The sequence below is a fragment of the Pleurodeles waltl genome, chromosome 3_1 (assembly GCF_031143425.1).
Source record: "Pleurodeles waltl isolate 20211129_DDA chromosome 3_1, aPleWal1.hap1.20221129, whole genome shotgun sequence".
NCBI lineage: Eukaryota > Metazoa > Chordata > Amphibia > Caudata > Salamandridae > Pleurodeles > Pleurodeles waltl.
Genome location: NC_090440.1, coordinates 1,995,403,996 through 1,995,428,850, shown reverse-complemented (window position 1 = coordinate 1,995,428,850; position 24,855 = coordinate 1,995,403,996). Strand labels below are relative to the sequence as shown.

The 24,855-nt window shown below is 43.2% G+C and overlaps 1 protein-coding gene across 2 annotated transcripts in view; it reads right to left on the bottom strand.

Annotated features, from left to right (window-relative positions):
* CLTC (clathrin heavy chain) overlaps positions 1–24,855 on the bottom strand; it is a 723,592-nt gene that overhangs the window by 539,623 nt on the left and 159,114 nt on the right. For both annotated transcript variants that reach the window (XM_069226425.1, XM_069226426.1), the window contains exons 6-7: positions 21,069–21,242; positions 7,486–7,683 (exon numbers count right to left, since the gene is read on the bottom strand). In XM_069226425.1, coding sequence (XP_069082526.1) covers positions 7,486–7,683; positions 21,069–21,242 — 372 coding nt within the window. The remainder of the gene's footprint in view (positions 1–7,485; positions 7,684–21,068; positions 21,243–24,855) is intronic.

The window sequence follows — 24,855 nt, the reverse complement described above, 5'->3', positions numbered from 1 at the left end:
TACTGTGTCAGGGAACACAAAGAGGCACTTCTTGAACCAAGGATTCTGTGGGTGGCGATTTTCTTTTTCCCCTCAACTTGCAACTCGCACAGTACGAGAGCACAGCTTCAACGTGGGTATGGATAAAGTGTCAAGAGGCTTACCATGTCAGATGGAGACCGTAACAGACTACCCACATATGGAGCTAGGCTGATTCCCCACCATAAGACTTTATTTAAAAAGCACACCTAGGTTTAGCTTTGGTGCAACTGGGCTGCAACACCGAACTCATGAAAGACTATCAAAGGTTTAGTGCAACAGCAGGTCAACACCTTCAGGCTCAGAAAAGTAGCTGGGCTCAACCTGGCAGTGAACCTGAGTCCCCAGGGTAAGAGAGGATTTGACTCACTTAACACACTCATAGTAGCCACACACATTCACTTCCCAGGACAGAAACATTTTCTGGTCAGAACAAATTGCCTTGCAGTGCGATTTCTCTGGGGTTACTTGCACTAGTGTAGGAAAGTGCTCCCTTTGGCATGGTTACTAAACCCCTCCACCCCTTTTTTTTGCCTGATATTGATGCTGACTTGACTGAGAGCCTGTTTGGATCCTGCTAACCAGACCCCAGCGCCAGCCTGGTTTCCCAAAAAGTGTACCATTGTTCCCACAATTGGCATGCCCCTGGCACACAGTTTTGCCCCTTGTAAAAAGTACCCATGGCACCATGGGTCCTGTGGCCAGGAAAGGTCCCCAAGAGCTTCGGCATGTATTATGCCACCCTGGGGGACTCCTCACTAAGCACATGCACACTGCCTCTGCAGCTTGTGTGTGCTGGTGGGGAGAAAAAGAAAGGGTGCCATGCCCACAAACCACTGCCTGTGGCATATGCAAGTCACCCCTTTAGCCGGCCTTGCAACCCTAAGGCAGGGTGCACTATACCACAGGTGAGGGCACAGCTGCATGAGCAGTATATGCCCCTACATTGTCTAAGTCCATTCTTAGACGTATGAGTGCAGTGAGGCCATATAAAGTATATGGTCTGGGAGTTTGTCATTACAAACATCACAGCTCTATAATGGCTTCACTGAAGTCTGGGCAATTTGGTATCAAACTTCCCAGCACAATAAACCTGCACTGATGCCAGTGTTGGATTTATTGAGAAATGCACCCAGGAGGCATTTTAGAGAAGCCCCTTGTATTTTAGCCACATGTCTAGTGCAGGACTGACTTGTCTGTGCCAGCCTGCCACTTCCAGATGAGTTTGACCACATGGGATGAGAGCCTTTGTGCTCTGTGGCACGAAACAAAGCCTGCAACGGGTAGAGGTGCTTCACACCCCCCGCCTACAGGAACTGTAACATCTGGTGGTCAGCTTCAAAGGCTCAGGCCTCTTGTTACAGTGCCCCAGGGCACCCCAGCTAGTGGAGATGACAGTCTTTCCAATTCCCCCCCCCCCCCACCGCCCGTTGGTTTAAATCAAATAGAACTTCAGTAAATAAGAATTGTGAGGATGTACTTTTAAGAAGGATATGGCTTATGCACCAGGTATGACACACTAAGTACTGGAGTAGAGCACTGTATTAAAATCTGTTGTGGAAGTTCCCTGTTCTACCACTAGAACATTATAGTATTATGACCAAGTTACTTGCCTTCAGTAACAATCTTTCTGATGGATAAACTAACCGCTTATTAATCATCTTGTGAATAACCAGTAGGTGTCAGACTGGGTTTGACAACTCAGACATTCACCCACATGCCACTAGGTGGCATAGCCTGGCTTGGTACAGACATCGCTCCAATCTGGAAGTGAAGAGAGGCGCTGCATATAACAGCCACCCATTTGCGCAGGCCTCAATTGGTTTCCATGCTGTCTGTGCCCTAAGGGATAGAGTCCATCAGAAAACTGGTGTTACCAGTGTACAGACAGCTAAACATCTTTTTTAGAATGAGAAGAGTCCAGTTCACAGAACCAGGAGGTGAGCGGGTCAGAGAGGATTTCTCAGTTTGCTCGAGCAATCACGGGAAGGAAAATGTTACTTACCAGTAAGCATCTGTGCATGGCATGTAGTGCTGTAGATTTACATGCTCTTCATACTCCTGCCATCTAGAGTGGGGTCAAGAGTGTTGCAAGCTGTTCTTCTTCACCTATAGCCAATGTCATGGCAAATAAAAAGACTGTCTAGTTTTTAAAGTCAGACGTCTAAAGGAACAACTGTGCAGCAGCTCAAAAAGGGTTGTACATCAAAATCACGAGGACTGAATTCAAGTCCCAAGGGGAGCATTTTGGTGGAAACAAGTGTTGCAAACCTTTTGGAAACCTCATCTTTAGAGGCAATTTGAATAAGGAAGGATAATCAGACAACCACAAGAAGGCCAAAAGAGCCAACAAGGAGCCCTTAAACGTGCCCAAGGCAAGTCCTAGATGGGCTAGGGATAGAACAAACAATAAAACTTCAGGCAACTTTCCCTGTAAAAGGATCGATTTGTCAGGCGCCGCAATAATACGTTTCTCCCGGCGGCTGGAATACTGTTTGTGGAGAAACACCTAGCCATAAATCTGGCCTCAACGACCTCAGGATGCAGTATAAGAAGGTCAACTGTCACAGCTGAGTCTCCAAGCATGGAGATGCAGTGTGTGCAGCCCAGGAGCAACATCATTCCCTGCTGCTGCGACAGAATCATTCCAAAGAAGCAGCTTGATCGCAGGAAAGATGCTCATGCCCAGGAGTACTGGTAGTACACTCTCCTGACCAAATTAGGTGCCATTAGGATGACTTTGGCCTTGATCTTTAGAACTCTGGGCATGACTGGAAGTGGAGGGAGGGCATACAGGAGTATTGAGCTCCACTGTAGACAGAAGGCTACCTTGGAAACTTCAATGTGTAGAAGTACTGACACCAAGTTCTTGGGTACGGAAAAAAGACCTAGCCAGGGTTCTGGAAACAGCTGAAAGACTGCCTGTACCACCAATGGGCGCAACTGCCAGTCAAGATCCACTAGGTGCCTGCTACTGAGTTTGTTCACCCAGGAGTTTAAAGATCCCCACCTGGTTGGTCGCCTTACCTGTCCCGTCACTTCCAGAGGTACAAGGCCCCCTGACAGGATCCAGAGTTCACACACAGTGCTGCTTGTGAGTTCATGCATAAGCAAATCTATTGGTGGTGGGTAAGAAGGCTTTCAACACCAAACAAATGGCTCTAAGCTCCAACAAATGTATGTGGAGTTGAGTCTACACCAGACTCAGTCTCTTCCAGATGGCCTCCCCAACCTAGCAGTAATGAATCTGAGAATTATTCAGCTCTTGGTGGAATTAGGAGAGGTGCTTGCATCTGACCCAATCATAGTCCAGCGGTTACCACTACAAACCATTTGCAGTCTCCTCCAAAACCTGAACAGGGTCAGACCGACTGATAAAGCGCCCACTGGAATTTTAGGTCCCACTGCCAAACCTGCATGTGCCATCTGGTATGAATCACCACAGGATGTAGGAGGTCAGCAATGCCAGTTGCCTCAGTCATTTGCACTGAGACAGTATTATAGCCCAATTGTTCTGGACTCTATTATGGGGGAAAGGCATGAAACTGTTCTGTATCCAGAGTGGCTCCATTGAATGCCAGAATCGGCAAAGGAGATAGAAGTGACTTTAGCATGCTGATAGTGCATCGCAACAATGTTAGGAGGTTCACCACTGTCTGGTGGTAGTTGACAGCTGCTGGGGCCAAGGGGGCAGCAGTCCTTCAACTGTCAACCAAAAGGCGGGGGAGACTGGTACCCTGACCACCAAAGATGGGCTGAGGCCACCACCATCACTTGTGAACACCCTGAGGGGCACTGGTGAGGCCAAAAGAGGAGCTCTGAAAACTGAAAACGCTCTTGGCCAACCATGAACAGCAGGTAGTACCTCACCTGTGGGTCTGCAGAGAAGGTGAGCGCAAATAAATAATCCACCTGCAGGTACGCTGCCACCACCATTCATTCTCCAGGATCTACGGTAGACAGGTCCTAGGCTAGTGTAAGCATTTTCTATTTGCCCTTCCATAGGAAGGTGTTGAGAGGGTGAAGATCTAAAATAAGATGAAGGTCTCCATCCTCTGGCACAAGAAAATATCAAGATTAACACCCAGTTCCTACTTCTGAGGCTAAAACCCTCCATAGCCCCTTTGGTCAAAAGGGCTGCATTTCCTGCTATACAACAGTCAGATGGTCTTCTGTCAGCCGCCCTGTAGGTGGAAAAAGGTGCTGTAGAAAGAAATGGAAGAGCACAGCCCCAGTTGACAATTTAGAGAAGCCACTTGTCAGTCATAATGGTTTGCCATCCCCAAGGAAATACTGGATACAGGGTGACTATGAGCCAGGAAGGACACTAAAGAGGTTCAGCACTATTAGGACTCTGCTGTCCTCATTGTCAGAGTGCCACAACTTCACCTACAAAAAGGCTGAGAAGCCTTGGGGAAGAGGAGCCTGGGGTTGGAGGATGGTTGGATGAACTGCCATGTGAGAGCAGAAGGGCTGAAGGAACATGTTCTGCCTTTGCTCTAAATGAAATACTTCAAGGATGAGCCGGCTTTGTCACCAAACAGGCTAGATCCTTCAAAAAGCATGTCCACTAAATTGCACTAGATGTTCCTAAAGAAGCATCTGGGCCTCATTTAGGTGTGACGCTGGAAGGCCACACTGGTACCCATGGCATGTCCCAGACTATCAGCCGCCTGCGGGCCCGAGTATATAAAAAAATGTTGCCTCGTCTTGGTTGTCTTCATAGACTGTGTAGGAGAAGCCTGAAGGTCAACTGGAACCACAGGTAAAACTTGAGCCATTGTATACTATAGGGCATGGGATTAACAAATGATCTGATAGCTGGCATTTACGGATCACAGGGCAAGGCCCATGAAGGAAAAACAATCTCTTGCTAAATGTATCTATTTTTTTGTGGTAGGAAAGACATTGAGGTTAACCCTGCTGGTGAATGTCGGCATCACTAGACTTTCCAGAGTTGGATGCTAATTTAGAAAAGAGAGATCACCAGGTGCAGGGAGATCCGTCTAAAACGAGAGGCCTTGAACAGGACTTAGCCCAGGAGCCAAAAAGGGTGTCAGTTTAAGTGCCTCAATAAATGGTAACAGCGGCTCAGTGAGAGCCTGACTAGGCTGAAACACTTCAGTCAATTAAAAATGTTTCACTTACATAGTTGGCAATTGCAGTTCTAACAATTCAGGTGTCATTCTTATCACAACAGCAAGAGGTGCTTTCCTGTCTAAAAGGACCTTAGGGGGACACAAGGACAGTTTCAGGCAAAGTGTCAAGCCCATTGGCATCCCGAACTGAAACTCCCCATTCTAGTTATCCTCTCCGAACTGGTGAAAATAATTGTCCCAGTCATCATAACTGTCATTTTCAGAATCTGTGCCTAATGAGTTATGTATAGTCTGGGCCCCTACCATGTGGTAAGGGCAAGGTATCTGAAACAGAAAGAACTGCCAAAAGATAGCATGTCAGTCAGCGCCAGACATGATTTTGGTCAAGGTGGTTTTATTTTAGAACCACATAGCACAATAGGCTGTATATCTGTAAACATTGATAACATCTTCATCAGTATGAGCAGGGCTGGCGAAGGGCATGACACTGAAGCAGGCACCACAATCGGTGCAGAACTTGAAACAAGTCCAAAGGGCACAGACTGAGCCAAATGCAGAGACATGAGCGGAATTCCAAACGGAGACAAATACAAAGCAAAAGTCTTTAACCGAAATGAGAACTGCCGCAGAAGTGACATATGGAAAGAGAGAGTCCTTTCTATTTTAACCAGTTGCAGCACAATGTCTTCTTGTGTTTGGCGATGTAGAGTTTAGCTTCACATTCTGGTATGGCTTTCAGGTGCATCTGGGTTCAGTTGGCACAGACTTCGGACTCATGGTCTTTGTGAGGGGCAGTCACAGACATCTGTTGGTGACAGTCCCTGCACAGTTTAAGCGATGTAATTTTAGAGTGACATCTCCCATGTGCACTGGATGAAATTTGATAGGAGAAGCTCTGGGTCAGTGTTAGGCACAAAATTAAAGGAACTGACGTCAAAGAGCATGAGTGGTGCATATACACGGCTCACCTCAGTAGTTCTGGAGAGAAGCAACATCAGTGCGGAGCCTCATGACACCACCTAGCAGCTCGCAAGAGAACTACTTCAAGTGTTTCTGGGATGAATTATGGCGCCTGGGGATTATACACAAGGCGAGGAACCTGAGGTTAGAAGAATTCATCAGAAGTAACTGTAGTATAGTTTTCCAGGAAGCCAAACTAAATAATATAAAATGTATTACAACAGCTCTTCTGAACAGATTAATTCATTTAAATAATGTACTCACTCACCTTTTAATTGTCCTGCAGGTAATAAGAACTGCGAGGGCACAATAAAGCAGCAGTGTTCATTGTATGTTCAAAGGTGTGGAGTATCAAGTACCAGGAGCAGTTTCTTCCCCCAGCACTAGGTGTCAAAGTGCACGCACATTGAGAATGGGCACGAGGAAGGACATACAAATAATATAGTTTTCCAGGGGGAAAATACCATAAACTGTATTATCAGCTTTGCTGAACAGAGGAAATCCAACATTAACTTAACACAACACATTTTAATACCTCTCCACAGGAATGAGAAATCATTAAAAAAAAAAAAGACAAAAAAAAAAAAAAAAAGGTACAAATGTCCTTACAGTGTGGTTATTAAAGTTACATGGGATGAGAGGTACATATTTCATAATTAGACTATGATCTCCATTGGCTAAGATCTATTCATACATATTTTACCACTTAGATGTAAATTGTAGAGCAGTTTGCAGTCTTATTTTTAACATTTTCAGAAATGTTTATATAAGCATGCAACCCATGGCGGCGATCCTGCTGAATACAGGCCAGTGATTCCCTCACCTCCCACTACGGCAGAGAGAGAAGAGACAAATGGGAAAGATGACAGATCTGATGCTAAATGTGTAATAACATGTTAACAGTTTACACTGATAGATTGTTGCCAATAATCTAGACTGGCCATATAAGGCTAACTGAATTTGGCTCAGTTTTTGTCTTCTCTTCCGGATTTATGGAAAATGCTGAGAAAATACACTAGGCACTAATACTCAAGTTCTTGATCCTCTTCATGGGGTTCTTCCTTTGTGATTCACAAAGTATATCTCTTACATATTTATAATTATGACACACACACACTGCAGCAAGGTCGACCTCATTTCAAATTGGAGAAAACTTAAATCACGATAAAAGAAAAAGGTTTACACATCCAAACCTTTAAGATCAATGTCTACCTCCCAAGGCATAAACCCCCTTCACATCAAGGTCTGAAAATCCATAAAGCCATGATTCAAGAGGTTCCCTAAAATGAGACAAATACACCCAAGCATACCAATCCTCAAAATCTCCCAGAATTATTCTGGGCACTCAAAAAAACACTAAAAGTATTGACTACCATCACATTGACAAGTAAGAATTATAAATAAATACCTTTGGTGCATTTGCAGCTACTTTAGCCGCTTCAGAATAGTTTCCCTGGGCAAATAGAGCATTGAATTTTCTGGCAAAAAGCTCCTCTGCCCCTGCAAGGTTATTGCGGACAGCCATGCGTAAAGCCAGGTCAGGGTTTTGTAGAACATTGGTGATGTATGGGATGATATTCTCTTCTTCGACACAGACCGACAGCACCTGAAATGTAAAACACAGATTAGCACACGTCTTACCATTCACAGCACCTCTGAGGAAGAAGGGGCACCATCCTGGTTAGTATTGGCGGACTGTGCCTAAATATCTCATTTGATACAGAGCTAACAACTTTATTATTTTCAGGATTTACAAAGTAACACAAATTCCAGTGGGTTTATCAGTATTACTTCAAAAGATAAATGAACACAACTGAAAAACGTTACGAAACCCAGAACAGGGAGGTGTTACAGCAATCACTTGACAGTTTCAATGCCTAAAAAGATTTAATAAATGAAATAATAATGTTCCTTGTTTCCCCACAAGTGAAGACTATAGTAAGTTACTTATGATTTTAAATAGTTTTTATGCAAATATCTTTTTCAGATTCTTAATTTTAAACTAATTCCTGCCCGTCAGACATTAGAAACTCCTGTTTTAAAAGGCTTTTTTTCCCCAGATTGTACATCATTAATATTTTCTCATACCAGAAAAACTAATTCAAAAACAGTGCTCTGAAAAAAAAGGGTGCCAGGGAGACTGATCTCTATAGGAGTAGGATAGTAAGGGCTCAAAGAGCTCAACATGAATGGAAAATTCTGAATTCAATGTTTTACCGTGACAAATTATAGAAATGTTGTAGAATCAGAGGGCTTACGGGACAATTTAAGGATACTACCTAAACAGATGTGATGCCAGATTCACCTGCTTGTCAGGCCCAGAATACGAATCAAAGCAGTAATAGCTAGAAAAAAGTACATACAAACCTCATTCTTGCAAACATTTACTAGAGATCTACTACGCAAAGTAAATGCTTATGTAGCTTCAATGCACGTTGAAGAGGCTCTTTATCATCGTGGAAGAGCTTAGTTCCTTTTAAATTAAAAAAAAAAAAAAGAAAACCCTTAACGCAGTGAGTAATTCATTACAACAAACCCTCACTATCAACTGTCCAGGAAGGTAAGCAACAAAGTGGTCCAAAACTTTCAAGATCATTAACTGGTCGTAGATGATACCGGGGTGCTATCTTCACATCTAAAAAATGCAGAACTTGCTCTGCTGTTTTAGAAGCATTCTGAAAAAAAGTGGGCAATCTGATAGATTGACTCAGAAGGGTGTACAGCAGATATGGTCACTGTTGACACATGCACTTCGATGGCTCATTTTAGTCCACTGCGTAATTCACCAACTACTACATGTGTTGCCTCGTAAAATCATTTTTGATAGAGCAGGAGTCTCTAACCTTTTCTGCCGTAAGCATTATTTATGTTCAATGAAAATCATCCTGAGCTACTATTACTAGTGGTGAAATAGTTCCCAGCTCAAAAACGTTTACATTAGTGGCCACACCATGCAGGATTACTGGCAGAGGCTACCTCAATGCATCCAGTAATGTAAAGCCTTAATAAAATCAGTAATGTTAAAAAAATTAAAAAAAACAGGCTTTAGCAATTTGGAATGCCTATACATGAGTTAGGCTTGACAGCCACAGCTGCAATGCCCTAGTGCCACGTTAATATTGGTAATAAGTCTTCCCAACACTACAGGATTTATCATGAAAATATCAGCTTTAAATATAATTTAGAAATACATTTTTCTCAAAACATCACTTTATGAGCAGATGCTTTCATCCTGAACATATGCTTTTCGATTAGGATACATATATTAATTCAACAAAACAAAAGCTCCAAATTTAGTAGGCTGGGCTGCATACAGGACAGCAACTTGCAAGGAGCCAGTGAACTACCAGTAGCTCATAGGCTTGTTGAAGCCTGTGATAGAGGCACCTAATACAGTTCACATTTATGAAGAACCTTCTGGATTTCACCCAGAGTCTAATGGGCAGAATGAACATGTGAACTAGATCCTTGAACAGCATTTGCATTATTTCTCTAATGCCAGTCAAAACAAAATTGAAGACACTTTTACCATCAGCTGAGTTTCCATTTTAACACGGTCCATTCTGATAAGAGGATTTCTTCATTCTTTACCTTATAGAGAAAGCATCACTGAGTACTGCTCGACTTAGTAAATAAGTTGGCATCTGCAGCAGTTAATCTTTTTCAAATTGCACCAATTTGGTAGAGATTCAATTACTAATCTACAGAGGGCGATGAAAGTATACAAAAGGCAGCAAACAAAAGATCAGCTTCAGAATAACACAGTTAACAAGGTTTGGTCATCCAGTCGATTTTTACTTACTAGAGGAATTTTTAAGAAATGCAGCCCATGTTTTCAGAGCTCCTTCTAAATTCCTAAGACCATGGACCGGAAGACAGTGGTTATGATTTCCATCTACATGCACAGAAGATTCACCAAGCCTTCCAAGATGCACAGACTAAACTTGTAATTGACAGCCTCTCTTCAAATTGGAGAGCCCCTGCTTTGCGTTTTGGTTGATAGCCATGAGGACTATGTAAATGGCTAAAATTTGTGCCTTTTGTGTATGGCAGTTTCAATTTTATTTTTTTAATGCACTGCAAAAGATAAGACATATGTAATCCTTCTTAGGAACGGGCACCTCATACTCCTGGTACTGGACTATTACATCTTATATTGACTTCTCACCTAGTAGCTTTGTATAATTCTACTGTTTGATTATTTTTCAACACCTGGAAGGCTTTACAGACTTTCTGCAAGGGAAATACAGAGTTGTATTTTGATGTGCAGTACTGAGGAGAGTGGTTTGCAGTGGCAGGTCAGTTCCAGAGAACACACGCACTCCAGCGAACACCACTCTGTTCTTGAGAAGGTACTGCATAGCTCTCAGCAATGCTGATGGATACCTAAAATTAATCATCGCTACTTATCTTTCACACGCTGTCTACATTTAAAAATGGCACCACTTACCTTCAAGGGAGCATCCATATTTAAGATCTTTTTTTTTAATCTGGAAAAAGGGTAAAATGATTAAACTAAAACAATACATTTAGTAGTGCGTCTTCTAGTGGACAGAGGAGAGGATTATATGCCAATTTTAACAGAAAGTACCATGTTGTTACATATGTTCGACTAATGCAACATGGTGGGTTGAGGAAATCCATCTTTGCTGCATGGTCACCCTGGATTTTTCCCGTTTTGCTGGATCATATTTTTGCTGGCTTCATAACTATTTGTACTTTGTCTGGTAAGTAGTTGTTACCAGCAAAATGTGGGGAGGATGTGGCCTAACTGTTCAAGCTGTCGACTTTGGAGCTAAAGGAACCAGGTCTGTCTCTCTGCGTCTGCTCCACATCCTGTGATTCTGGGTAGATCACTTAATCTCCCCTTGCCTACAATTCAGTGTCTTGAGACCCTCATGGGTGATTTGTCACACTTTATAGATCCTGGGTTTAAAGTGCCCATGCTCTACAGTTAAGCATGGTTAAACTGAAATATTCCTGATTGGCAAATTTAACTTGCCTGTAGGTCCCTACAATGTGCTGTGGAAGGTGCACTCATGCCTTGAAATGTAAGTATCAGTTGTGGACTGCAGTATACAAAAAGTTATGGGTAAAATGCTTGCATTTACCTCAGCTACTAGTAACTCTGGGCCACATCCCACTCCATCATTATTCTACACACCATACCACCTCAGTTTGGATCCAGCCACATGCAAATCAGTCTTGACACCCACTCCAACAGGAACAGTCCAGCCTAATCTGCCAAGCCATATTCTCTCCGAAGTAAACCACAAGCAACCCCAGCCCAGTATTGGAGTTCTTCATTCCAGCCGAATGCTGCATAACAAGGGTAAGTTGGCTAGAATGGGCTGTCTTCCTCAGAAGAAATGTGGGATCCCACTGGTGAGAGGTAGAGGAAGATGTAGAACGTAGATAAGAGGACAGGTGCCCCTAAGGTTGGGTTTGTTCATGTCAAAGTTGGAGGGGACTCTGAAGCGAGCTCTTCCACAAACCTGATCTTCCTCTTATGAGTTAAAGACTTAGTAAGATTTGATAGAAGCAACTTTGCTGAAGTCTTCCCTGCTTTGGGGTGATTAAACAGTGATTTGTTGTCTTGCATCCAGTTCCTCCTGGGGCAGATGTTAGATTGGTTGCTCCAAATACTCAGAGCCATCGGCTGATGGAGTCTGAAACACCAATAGAATCTTTGGCAAAAAAAAGACTTCAGAGTGGAGGATGTTTTTGGCTTTGAAAGGGTTTGGGATTAAACCACCAGGAAGGGTCAATGCCAGTGTGTAGGAGCGTAATCTGCACTGAAGCCTTCGTACCAGAGTCAGAAGACAGTGTTGCCAAGAATATTCCACCTTAGATGTGGGGCGCAACAGATCCAATTTGGGTGGGGGAGCTCTGCCACAACAAGGGACATTCTCAAAGGCATTGTAGAAGGCTTAGTGATGGTTTCAATGCATAAAATACTCTCAGTTTTAGTCAAGGCTTTTGTCCGCAGCCTGGATGAATTTGAGGGGAGGTAAACCTCCTGTTCTTCCACTGACTTGGAGGAAAAAGGTCACCTTGGGACTGGCAATGGCTGATGGAGTGGAATGCAAGAGGGGCCGACGATCTCACCTTCCACTGTGTCGAGGAAGGTATGTTCTCAGAAGATGTAGAGGGCACTGTCAGAGATTTGCCATGGTATCTTCTGGTGCACTGACCTCCTGTCCTGGAGCTTTTTTTTATTTTTTTTTATTTCAGTGGAAGGCTAAGCAGGACTTGCACGAAGTAAAGTTGTGGTTGGGGAAGAGGCAGGTTAAACACCTCATGGTTGTCAGTCTACAAGAACTTTAGGTGGGACAGGGACAGTACCGGAACAGTGTTAATTCCAGTACATTGTGAGCATTCTCCACGAAGGAATCAAACACGAGGGACATGTGGCCACGAACAGAGTCTGAGGCCCTGGCATTTGGAAGTCAAATTATAAGTTGATCTCTGGGAGTTTGTCGCCAAGCAAGATTCAAACAAAGGCTTTTCCTTGGGTGTCATAATCAAATAGTGCTTCAAGGTATCCTCTGACAATGCAGCTACTATTAATCAATTGTCTAAGTAAGGGTCGATGAAGATTTTCTGCCTCCTCAGATGTGTTGCAATAACAGCCATACATTTAGTCAATAATCAAGAAACTCACTTTAGGCCGAATGGGAGGTTGGTGGATACCCATTAGAAGTGTAGGAATTTCCAATGCTTTATTACAGCAATGTGGAAACAGGTGTCCTTCCTGAAGGTCTATTGCAAACCTTCAGTTCCGTTGATCTAATAGAGGATAAATCTGGTGGAATGCAAGCATTCTGAATCGGTTCATGTACTTGTTCATTATTCTGAGATCAAGAATAGGTCTGGATTCTTCATTTGGACTTTTTTTTTGTTTTGTTTTTGTTTTTTAAACCAGAAAGTAACAGGAATATATCCCAATTACTTTTTGGTGATTGTGAACCTCATCCATATATTTCTGTTGCAAGATGTTTATTTTCTTTTGACTATGAATCCTCCCACCAGACTGGCTAATGGATAGGAGGGAAGGGGAAAATCGTGATATGGCAGGGGTTTCCCACTGGTTTCAGATGGTTACTGGCCTCTACCTCCGAAAGGCTTATGAGATTGGTAAGGCTGCTTCTGATGTTCTTGGTAGTGTGACTGTTGAGGGGCATGAACCCTTTGGGGGGGTGGGGGGGGGGGGGGGAGGATAGCATTAGCCATATGGTTTATTTCTTCTTTCATACTCTTATTCTTTGAGACAAACTTCTTGCCTGCATTTCTGTTTTCATGCAACTCTTCTAGTCATCCAACAGAGTTTCATGAGAATAGTAAATTCATGATATGCTGCTGAATTTTAGGTTTTATACCAGTCAATCTCAACTATGAATTCCTTCTGAGACACATGCAGTGACAGTAGTTATGAGCAGCCACGTCTTAAATGTCTGCTGCTACACCAATTATTTGACTGGAGGTGAGCATACCTTCATTAAGGATTTCTTAAAAACCCTGCCTGTCTTCCTTTGGTAGTCTCATTAAATCTTTGTAGAGAGTCCCAGAGAGATGGTGTATCTTCCGAAAAGTAATTACTTCATTGTTGTAGCGGCAGGTCTGCACCTTTCTTCCTATTGAACCCATCATCTTGCATTGTTTGTCCGATGGAACACAAGTAGCAACTAAATGTGATTGTTTTGCTGCAGAAACAATCAGATGCCTTCTTAGAAAAAGAAGATTCAGATCAAGTGCTTTGTACTTTTTTTTTGAAGTGTAGATGGTACAGACTTTGTTGAAGCAGGTGTTAGAAATAACTGCAGGTTCAAGCAATCTAGGAACCAGCAAAAGGGGAGGTTTGGATGCTTTTTGTGATGCAGGATCTTGAATATCACTGAAGCTGTAGTTGTTGGAGTGGGCACTGTGATATTCTACTTCATTGCTCTTCTAACCAGTACCTCACTGAATGTAGTAAGGCCATCTACTGGTGAGACTCCTGCCGGAGGTGAATCAGAATGCTGGAGGGTAATCTCAGATGGAAGAATGACAGGAGTGAGAAAAAGGCAAAAGATGGACAGTCTCCTTTGCAATGAATCAACTCCCACTGTAGTATTTACAGAAGGAGTGGGAGACTGATCTTCCTCTGAAAGACCTTCCAGAACTGCCCTCTGGAACAGGATACGTTTTCTACTGGGACCCTTGGTTGAATGTCTTCTTGGAGTGATAGCAGCACTGTGTGGGATACAGGAGCAGAGCTGGGAGTTGGTGGAACATTTGCAAGAAAGCCGAGGGGATGACAAAGGCTCTTGAGGAATTGGCATGTCTGGGTGAAAAAAACAGAACAGATTGCTCCTTAAGCATTCTCAAAGGAAAGGAAATAATTCAAGAGTACTCCAAGTCAGATGTCAGAGGTACTTCCCTTTTTCTTAGTTCTTTTTGCCACTGTGCAACTAATGCAGGTCGACATTGATAGTTATGATAATCAACACTGAGCAAGACTTTAATGGCACGTGACTGATGGTTGCCTATGTGAGGCTGGTTCAACATCGATGGATGCTTCAAAGTTGATTGTTAACACAGTTTTGTGATTGATGGTGCAAACCTATCTTCAACAAAGTACCTTTCGATGGCAAACAAATGGGTATGCTGTCCTACGCAGGCAACCGGCTTCTTGATGTAAACTGGGATTGACACCTCTTCCTCTGGTGAAGCTTCTCCCTGGTTCTACCCAAGGGGAGTCTTGAAGCGAGAGCTTTAATTGGATGACCGCCCCAGAGAAGTTCCAGGGTTTTATTTCAGACATCTTTCTTGTAGGCTATGTAATTCAATTTCTTCTTAGTCTTCAAGAGTTCACCAGGAGAACACTTTACAGTGGCTACAGGTTTCAAGACACTGGTTTGCAAGACTGCAAACAATACAGACTCTGATTCTGACATTTTCTTTCCAAAAACAGTGCACCTCACAAACCTGGCATGCTAGTAGAAAAAAATATTTTCAGTCAGAAAATCCTTTAAAATGTTCTCTAGGTCTTCAAAGACAACAAAACAGTAATAGTTTTGAATGCTTTCCAATAGCAATAATGCAGAGCAAAGCTCAGTATCCCAGGATCATGTTTCCAGAAGCCAGAAAAATTAGCTGACCTAACTGTCACATGTGGGGCATGATGGGATACAGGGGTACAGTGAGCCCTTTGCATTGCAGTAACATTACCCTTCATTCCCTTTCAAAACGTTTTGTGAAAGATTTTCCATTCACTTTTATTTAATGGCTATTGTATAGAACGGGGTGCATTTTTAAAATGAAAATGGGCTATATTTAGACTTTTCCTTGGCTGCAAACATCTATTTATGAGCAGTTCTACACAATGTATATATTCATTCATTACACTTTCCTCATTTTAAATACAGGATCTTTGGGAACAGCATTTTTCTCAATGTGGTAATTGACTGAGGATTTTTAAATATCCAGCCATCATTACATGTGAAAACTGATATTTGTCAATCGTTACAGTAGCAATGACAATGTTCAATTGCCTAGTTTTAATCTGCACTAGTTCTTAATTGTGCACACTTTCAGGTGACAACTAGTTGCATTTGAACTTTATATGAGAAATAACATGATTGTCATATGATATATAATTCTGGTACCTGCTATTGCTGATCAAAAGGGTAAAATTGGGGACTAAAAGGAACATCTCTGCAAGTGACCGGCATTCAAGATGTTTTTAACTGGTATGACGTTTTAAATATGCATGCTTTCACTTTAAATAGAGAAGCTAGCCCATGGACTCAATGGTCCTGTCGAAGATCGTAGCCGAAACGAGTTGGCCATCTTTTTCACAAAGGAGAAATAAGTATCTCACTCAGGACAACTGCTGCTGTGCCACCTGTTTCTTCTTTCCTGTAGCCAAGGAACTGAAGTCCGATTCAAGTAGGGATCACATTGGGAAGAAAGGTCTAGAGCTGGAAATTACAGTAATTTCATGAACGAGCAAAAGCTTAATTTCGCTACATCAAACTCCAAAATTCTGGGGGTAGAAACATGCATCACACAGACAGCCAAAGCCTATGACCTGGAAATAAATATGATCTTTGACACCTTGCCTACAGTCAATAGTAAGCCTCTAAATCAATAGTAGTTCAACTAAATGAACACGACAAAGCTTTGGTTATTTAAGAACCTTGAAATCAATTGTAATGTGCCTGTTAAGCAGCAAGTCTGGTAACTTCCCTGTGAAAGGACATTATACATTATTCAATTCAAGCTTGTCTTTTGTGATGAAATAATTACAAATTCAAAGCAAAGAGCTTCACACTTTTTGGCACAGTTGGTCTTCAAGTAAACAGCACAACAGTGCACCATAATTAAGGAATTCACACGTGAACAAGTGCCACACTGAATTGTCAAGCAAACAAATCATGATTTTGAGCTATACCATCAAAATTCTAATTTATACAAGTACTTATATCAAATGTATTCTTTGTCCCAATGAATAACCTCTATGTGTAGGGTTTATTACGTCTACCTGGATCTGGTAAAGATAGACATACTATTAATACATGGATTTTCTTTGGTCCACTATCATCTATAGGTCAAATCATAATTACCTTCTGGGTACTTGAGCTGCAAAGTTAGCTTTGTTTTGCATGCTTAATATGCAAAAAAAAAAAAAGGCATAAACTCCAGGAGTGTTGGGAGGCGGAGCCAACCGCGAAAGATGGCGGCTGCAGAGTAAAAGAGCTCCTGTCTGACCCGAAGTGAATCTTCTCCACTGACGCCCTAGCCAGGAGCAAGGAGAGGAGTCCCCCAGCTGGATAAACGGTTCTACAATCTATGGGCGGAAAATAAACCTGTGCCGACTGGAAAGCAAAATGGCTGGCGTGCATAGTCTGACATCATGCCCCCTAGCGCAGAGAGTCTTGAAGAGGCCCGGGCATCCTGCACGTCAGGGCCTATACGTCTCCGCCCAGCAGAAAGGCAGAATCTGATTCCGGCGGACAGAGAGGCCCTCAAAGAAGAAAAAGGAGTGGTCGGGAGGACCGGCACGGGTGATACCCTAGAGGCGGTGGCAGCTGGGGGGAGCGCAGCTACCTCGCCGTCAACCTAAGGAGCCCCTTGCTGGGACTGGCACCCGGGGCTTGTGAGAGGGGGACAACAAGAGGCACAGACAGAAATAGGAGCAGAGAAGCCTTGGCCCCTGAAGCAGCAGTCTTGTTTGGGGGGGGGGTTGGGGAATTTGATGAGTGCTGGTCTATTGATGGACCTCCAGCTTGCTGAGTGACGGTGAGCAGAGTGCCCCCCAGAACTGCGCAGGGACTGGAGAGGAACGGTCCCACCTGGAATGTGCTGAATGCACTTAACTACACATCGGTAGATGGCGGCTGAGAAGGGACTGGGCGAGGGGACTAACACTGGTGGTCCCTCACCAGTTGCCCCGCACAGGGGACGGCCAGACAACTGAGGGTCTGTCCACAGAGCATAATGGGGAAGCAACGCCTTAAGACCCAGGCGCATAGACCACTCAGCCCCGACAGCGAACAGGGTGTGCAGGAGCAGCTTTTAAACCAACCTGCATACCCCCACCCCATGGAAGCTACTCTCCAAAAGATACTGGAAGCAATTGAGGACTCTAGAAATACCCTTAGACAAGAGATCGGGAAGGTGTCGACAGAACTGGGCCACCTGCGGGCTGACCACCAGAAGCTCGTGGACAGAGTGAAGACTACAGAGGAAAAGGTGACAAGCCTTAGAACCCAGCAGCGGACACGGGAAGCACAGTTAGCCCACCTCACTGAAGAGACTAGAGTACAGAGCAGAGGATGCTGAGGGCCATAGCCGCAACAATGCACGCATAGTGGGGCTGCCAGGGGAGGCTGTGGGTGCCAATAAGGTGGCCTTTCTGGAACCCTGGTTGAAAACTATCCTTGGCAAGCAACAGTTCACCTCATTTTGTGCACTGGAAAGAGCACACATGGTCCCCCCCCCTATACCCTGGCCGGATCCCCCCCAGACCAGAAGTGGAAAAACTGCTGCATTTCAGGGTCTCCGGGACATATTGTTACAGAGAGCACAGGAGGCAGGCCCTTTTACAGTAGAGAACAGCAAAGTCAACATGTTTCCTGACTATACAGCTGCAGTATAGGTGAAGCGGGCTTCCTACTTAACAGTGAAGAAGGCATTGCGAGATGAAGAGGTCCGCTACGTGCTGCTCTTCCCCTCCAAGCTGAAGGTAATATGGGACAGCAAAATGCACTTTTGCCAGACACCGGAAGAAGCCTGGGACTGGCTTGAATCCGACAAAGGAGGCAAACTTGATTGTCCAGGGGGTACGCCAAGTGCTGCTGGCCTTTGGCGGAAGCGGCATCGCTCTAAGGATAGATCTGTCACTGACCGCCTGAGGCGACCTACGCAACTTCAAGTAACCGAGGAACAACGCTCAGCGATCCAGATTACAACATCACTGAGTCGCCTGTCTCAGACAGAGATAGGATCTATTTCATTGATATCCATGAAACAGAAGACACGTCTGATCTTGACTCGGTCAGTGAGAACAAGGAGCTCCCCTGGGTAACACCCCAGACAGCGGTATATTTGTTGGGGGGGGGGGTGGGGCTACCCTCGCTCTGCTACTGGCCCTTGGCTGGTGAGGAGACTTGCAGCTGGACAGGGTCGGCCCAGTCAAGCTTCACAGACTATAAGAAGCTTCCGGACACCTTACCTCCTCTATTCACCTTTGGATTGCCCCAGAAGGGGGCCGATGATACTGTAAAAGTTTGTTTCCTCCGGTTTGGGCTGTTGGGCGTTGCAGGACTGGTCCTGGGGTTCGGGATTATGGTCTTGCATTTGGTTCCTTTCTTCCGTTTTGCTGTGGCCCAGATATGCAATAGGTGTGTGGCTTGCTTGGGGGCTTGGGAGGGCCGGACTGGGAGGAGTGGATCAGAGGACACTGCAATTCATGAATCAAAATGCTGAATAACAGTACAGTAAATTGATGTCCTGGAACATTCGAGGGATGGGGATTAAAGCGGCACAATATACTGACCTATATGAAGAGGAGGAGGATCCACGTGGCACTCCTACAGGAGTCCCACCTCAAACAGTCAGAGGCTAATAGGGGCAACTTTTCGCCACTACTTATGGAGGACCATCGACAACCCACACTGTAATTGTTCCACTTGTACATGAAGTAGGAAGAGGATTAGTCCTCAGTGTGGGAGGCACACTAAATGAGAGATGTGATTGTTAGCTGTTCAATAATTGTCATGAACATGTCAATTGTATGGCTGTATCAGTTCTATTTATCCTTTGACTAAGGTGATGTACCTACTGAAATACTAATAAACAAACATGTTAAAAAACTCTAGGAGTGTTACAGCAAGATCACTTTGTTATTGAAGGATGTTTCACACTGATAAAGCTAGAGAATTAGTTAGCATTTTCTCCATTCTTAAAAATCTTTAACTGAGAGCCTAACAAACACTACATAGCTGAATAAATTATCTTGTAGAAAACAGTTTACACTGTAAAATCCAGATGTGCTCCAGTGCTGAAAAACTGACTTTAATGGAAAGTATCACGCATTTACGAAGTACGCATCAGATATGCAACGATTATGTGGACTTCACTTGGATGACATTCAAAAACTGAAATGCTTACCAGTCCTTTGGAATGCAACTGAAGGCTAAAGAAACAAAGCCAGCAATTCACTATGAATTGCATTAAGATCTTTATCCTAAGATATTACTTCCTTAAGTAGTACAATTGAAAATGAAATGTAAGGTAACATGCAACAAGAAGGAAGTGTTCACCCAAACATCTTACGGTCCATTACATATTGCTATGCTGAGTCAAGATATCTGCATCTGTCTTTAAGCCATGTACCTTAACACCAAGTATCATTTTGTCATCTTCTAAACATTTGTCCGTTTACACAAAAGGCTTCATGAACTAGATTCTGTTATCAACAAGATTAAGAAAAAACCCCAACATGAAGAATGGCAACGTACTTCGTGGAGCTCCCTGTGAAAGAAAACATTTTAGTCAAAGTCACGTTAGCACAAATATGAAGAACGTTTTGAGCATTAAGGAATGCAACATAAGGCCTCTTTATTGTTTAATAAACGTCTTGTTCTATGAAATAACAATTCACCTGCCAACTGCCATATTCTCTTTACAACTTTGGGAACCACAATTCGTAATAGTTACAATCTGTTGGGGGTGGGGAGGTCGTCTGCAAAGCCTCCTTATGGGGTCCGCAACTTCTTAAAAAATTAAATAAGCTTAACAGATTAGGTCCTCAGCTTTTAGTACTGACTCAGTTGGGGGGGATGGATTCCAATAATGATTCAGTGGGGGTCCCTGGGGTCCAGTGATGTTAACATGGGTGTCCACATAAGTCAAAAGGTTGGGTACCACTGATTTAGAGAGTGGTAAAATAGATAAGCTCTTAGCATTAAAAAAAAAAAAAACACCAGGAAACGCAGCTGGTGACATCAAAGCTGTGTGTGACCATAGTCTGAACGAAAGCACCCAAATCTGCTTTTTTTTCCTTTTTGTATTTTAATTTTTTTATTTTAGGTAGGCATGGGAACAGAAAAGGAAGAAACAATATTTTGTCTTTATAGGTAAAGCACCAACTGATTAGAATATCTGCACCAAGAAGCAAATAGAAATGCTAAATTCAAGAGGATCAGTTCAATAGCATGATGCAAAGGTCAGTGTGTCAGAAAGTCTATGACCAAATATAAAACATATTAACAGAGAAAAATCACGCCAAAAACAAAACTGTTAGATGAATAATTAAATATTAAAGTTATTCAGGGTGACAAAAACTTAACAAGAAAAACTATTGTGCTCAGTAAAATTGCTAGCACTGTCGGTGACTGAAGTTAAACATGCCATGCCTGAAGCAATGATGAAATATAGTCTGGAGGCCCCAACAGAAAATAAAAGCATCTACATATAGATGAGCAGCAATCGGCGATGCTTTACCTGTCCTTTTCTATTCACACCAATGATTCCTGCTGTGGCTTCATGGGGTGCAGTGACAAAGATGGTTTCTCCACTTATTCTGTTCATGTAGATGCAAGTTCCCGTTTCCAAGTCGTACAGGTGGATGTAGCCATACTTGGTAATCAGGAATACCACATCGTGCTTTTCACTTATCTGCGCAGCAAGAAAGCATTTAGAAATTGGATTCAATATACAAACACTGTAACTATACAAAATAAATTCCACAGGCAGAGAAGCAGTTGCAATAAAACACCACAGCACATTGCAGAAGGAAAATGTTACTTACCCAGTAGACATCTGTTCATGGCATGCAGTGCTGCAGATTTACATGCTTTGCATGAGTCCGCCTTCTAGTGTTTGGCTCGCAGTGTTACAAGTTGTTTTTCTTTGAAGAATCTTTTCAAGTCACAAGAAGACAGATTGATAGCTAGCTAGATAGAATATAAAAAAGGATGTCCATACACTGCATATACATATGTACAATATTTGTACAAGAATTTTACTACGACTACAGGCGTCCGGGAAGGAAGGAGGGCGCAAATTAAGCTACAGCACTACATCGCACGAACAGATGTCTACTGGTAAGTTACATTTTTCATCTGATGGCATGTGTTGCTGTAGATACACATGCTTTGCATAGACTGTATAGCAGTCCCCTCCAATTAAGCAGTGGCTAGCCTGTAAGAGTTGGAGTAGCTTTAAAAAGTGTTCTGGGCACTGCCTGGCCAACATCTGCTTGTTGGCGAGCTAAAACACCTACACAATAGTGCTTAGTAAATGTGTGTGGTGTACACCAAGTAGCAGCCTCACAAATATCTGCTATTGGATTGTTTCCTGAAAAGGCCATAGACGCACCTTTTATTTGTGATAGAGTGTGCTGTAGGAACTGTAGGTAACTGTCTTTTAGCTTTGAGATCACAAGTTTGAATACAATGGACTACCCATTTCGCTATCCTATTTTTTTTAATTGGCTTGCCTTTGTGAGGAGTTGAAAATGCTAAAAAAAAAAAAAAAAAAAAAAAAGCTGTTTAGATGTTCTAAAACTTTCAGTTCTGTCCATGAAAATCATAAGAGCTCGTTTAAAATTTAGTATGTCCAAAGCTCTTTCTACGACTGAGTCTGGCTTTGGGAAAAAGACAGGTATCTCAACTGACTGGTTAATGTGAAATGGTGAAACTACTTTTGGGAGAAATTTATGGTTTGTCCTAAGGACTACACTATCTCTATGTATTTGGAAAAAGGGTTCTCCTAAAGTGAAAGCTTGTAATTCACTCAAACGTCATAGAGAAGTGTTAGCTACTAAAAAGGCAACTTTCCTTGAAAGAAATTGCAAAGAACAGGAATGCATTGGTTCAAATGGTGGACCCGTAAGTCTAGTAAGGACAATATTAAGCTTTCATACTGGAACTGGAGGAACCCTGTGAGGAATTACCCTCTTAAATCCTTCCAAAACACTTTAAATTATAGGAATTCTGAACAAAGAAACATGTCTGATTTGGGGTCTGGATGGCTGATTTGACCTCACTTTTGCGCCAGAAGGTCTGGTCTGCTGGGAAGTTTGTGGTGGGAAACCACAGACACATCCAATAGTGATGTGTACCAAGGCTGCCATGCCCATGTGGGGGCTTACAAGGATCATGGTGAGTTATGTCTGTCTCAGGTTGCGAACCAGAAACTGAAAAGCGTAAACATATATCCCTGACCAATTCATCCATAGAGCTTTGCTCTTGGACTGAGGGTTTGGGTATCTGGACGTGAAGCTTTGGCATTTTGAATTTTCTACTGTGGCGAAGAGATCTATTTCTGGTGCTCCCCAGATGTGAAAGTATTGGTGAAGTACTTGTGGGTGAAGTTTCCATTTGCAGAATTGTGGCTGCGTCCTGCTTTCAGAGGTCTGCAAATTGATTGACGATTCCAGGGAGATATTCTGTCAGTAACAGAAAGTGAATTTGAACTACCCACTTTCAAATTGTCTGTGCCAGAAGGGACAATTGAGATGAGTATGCCCCCTCCTGTTTTTGCAGATAATACATAGCTGTCATGTTGTCTGTACGGACTAGAACCACTTTGTGGGAGAGTTATGGCAGAAATGCTTTGTGTGCTAGAAAGACTTCCAGCAACTTCAAGCAGTTGATGTGATAGGTTTGTTGCATGGGATACCATCTGCCTTGTATTGTGAGGTTGCTGAGGTGAGCTTCCAAACGTATCTGTGATGCATCTGCAGTGAGAGTGATCTTAGGCACAGGGTCTTGAAAGGGCCACCCTTTTGAAAGGTTGGTGGAATTCCAAGAGCAGTGAGTCTGGTGGTCCAACAACACTAGATCCTGAAGATGACCATGTGACTGAGACCACTGACGAGACAGACAACTGTAATGGACGAATGTGAAGTCTGGCATGAGGAACAATGGTAATGCAGGAAGCCATCACCCCTAATAGCTGCATCACTGGTCTGACTGTGCAAGTATGGTTCTCTTGTCATTGAGACAGAAGAGCCTGGAAAGCCTGAATCCGTGCCAACCCTGGGTGAGTATTGAGAATTGCTCCCAGGCAAGGCTATATCTGTAAGGGTTGGAGATGGGACTTGAGAAAGTTGATTGTAAATCCCAGAGTGTGTTGAAGGTTTACTGTGTACTGGATAGGTTTCTGACATTGGCTCATCAAAGCCAATACCAATTAACAATCATCCAAGTATGGTAAAACATCAATATGTTGTCTTCTGAAGAATGCAGCAACTCTAAGCGTTTTGGGAACACCGTGGGAGAGGTTGTTATCCCGAATGGTAGAACCTTGAATTAATAATGTTGTCCCGCAATGACAAAACTGAGATATTTGCAAAAGTGATGGATGTATGGGAATGTGGAAATAAGCATCTCTGAGATCTAATGCGGTCTTGTAATCTTTTTGCTATAATAGGGGAATAACATCTTGTAGAGTGACCACATGAAAATGGCCTGGAAGTATGTATAGGTTGAGAGGTCTGAGATGCAGAATTGGTCTTACTGAGCTGTCTTTCTTTGGTATAAGTATAGGGAATATACACCTAACACTTGCTGTGATAGCGGAAAAGGTTCCATAGCCTTCTTCCTTTAAGAGTGAGACGGGCATGCAAACATCTGAGTGTAAGGGGGACTATTTGGTGGCATGGAAATGAGTTCTAGACAGTAACCATGTTGGATAATTGATAGAACCCATCGATCTGTGGTGATACTGGACCACTGGGGATAGAAATGGAGCAGTCTTCCCCCTACTGGAGAAGTGTGGGCCAGCATAAGGTGTAGCCACTCACTGGAATATGTTTGAGGCAGAACCTCTAGAGGTGGACGCCTTTCCTCTACGATTGGTACCTCTATAGGAACCTCTGTCGTAAAAGTGTGCGCCTTGTTTTGTTTGGGAGGTACAAGGCTAAGCTGATGCACTCCTGAAGCCTCCCCTAAATTGTGGGTGACGAAAAGTACCCCTTTGTGGTTTAGTGAACAAGGCCCCCCCATGGCCTTTGCTGTCTGAGTCTTTTTTTCATTTTTTCTATAGTGGTGTCAACCTGTTGCCCAAATAAATGTTCCTTGTCAAAAGACATATTAAGCACTGCCTATTGTATTTCAGGCTTAAACCCAGAGAATCTTAACCAAGCATGTTTTCTAATAATAACACTAGTATTAATGCCCCGTGCGGCTGTATCAGCAGCATCAGTGGTGCCCCCCAATGGCATAATTGGAAATAGTCTGGCCCTCAGAAACTATCTCCTGTCCCCTTTTACAGCGTTCTTCTG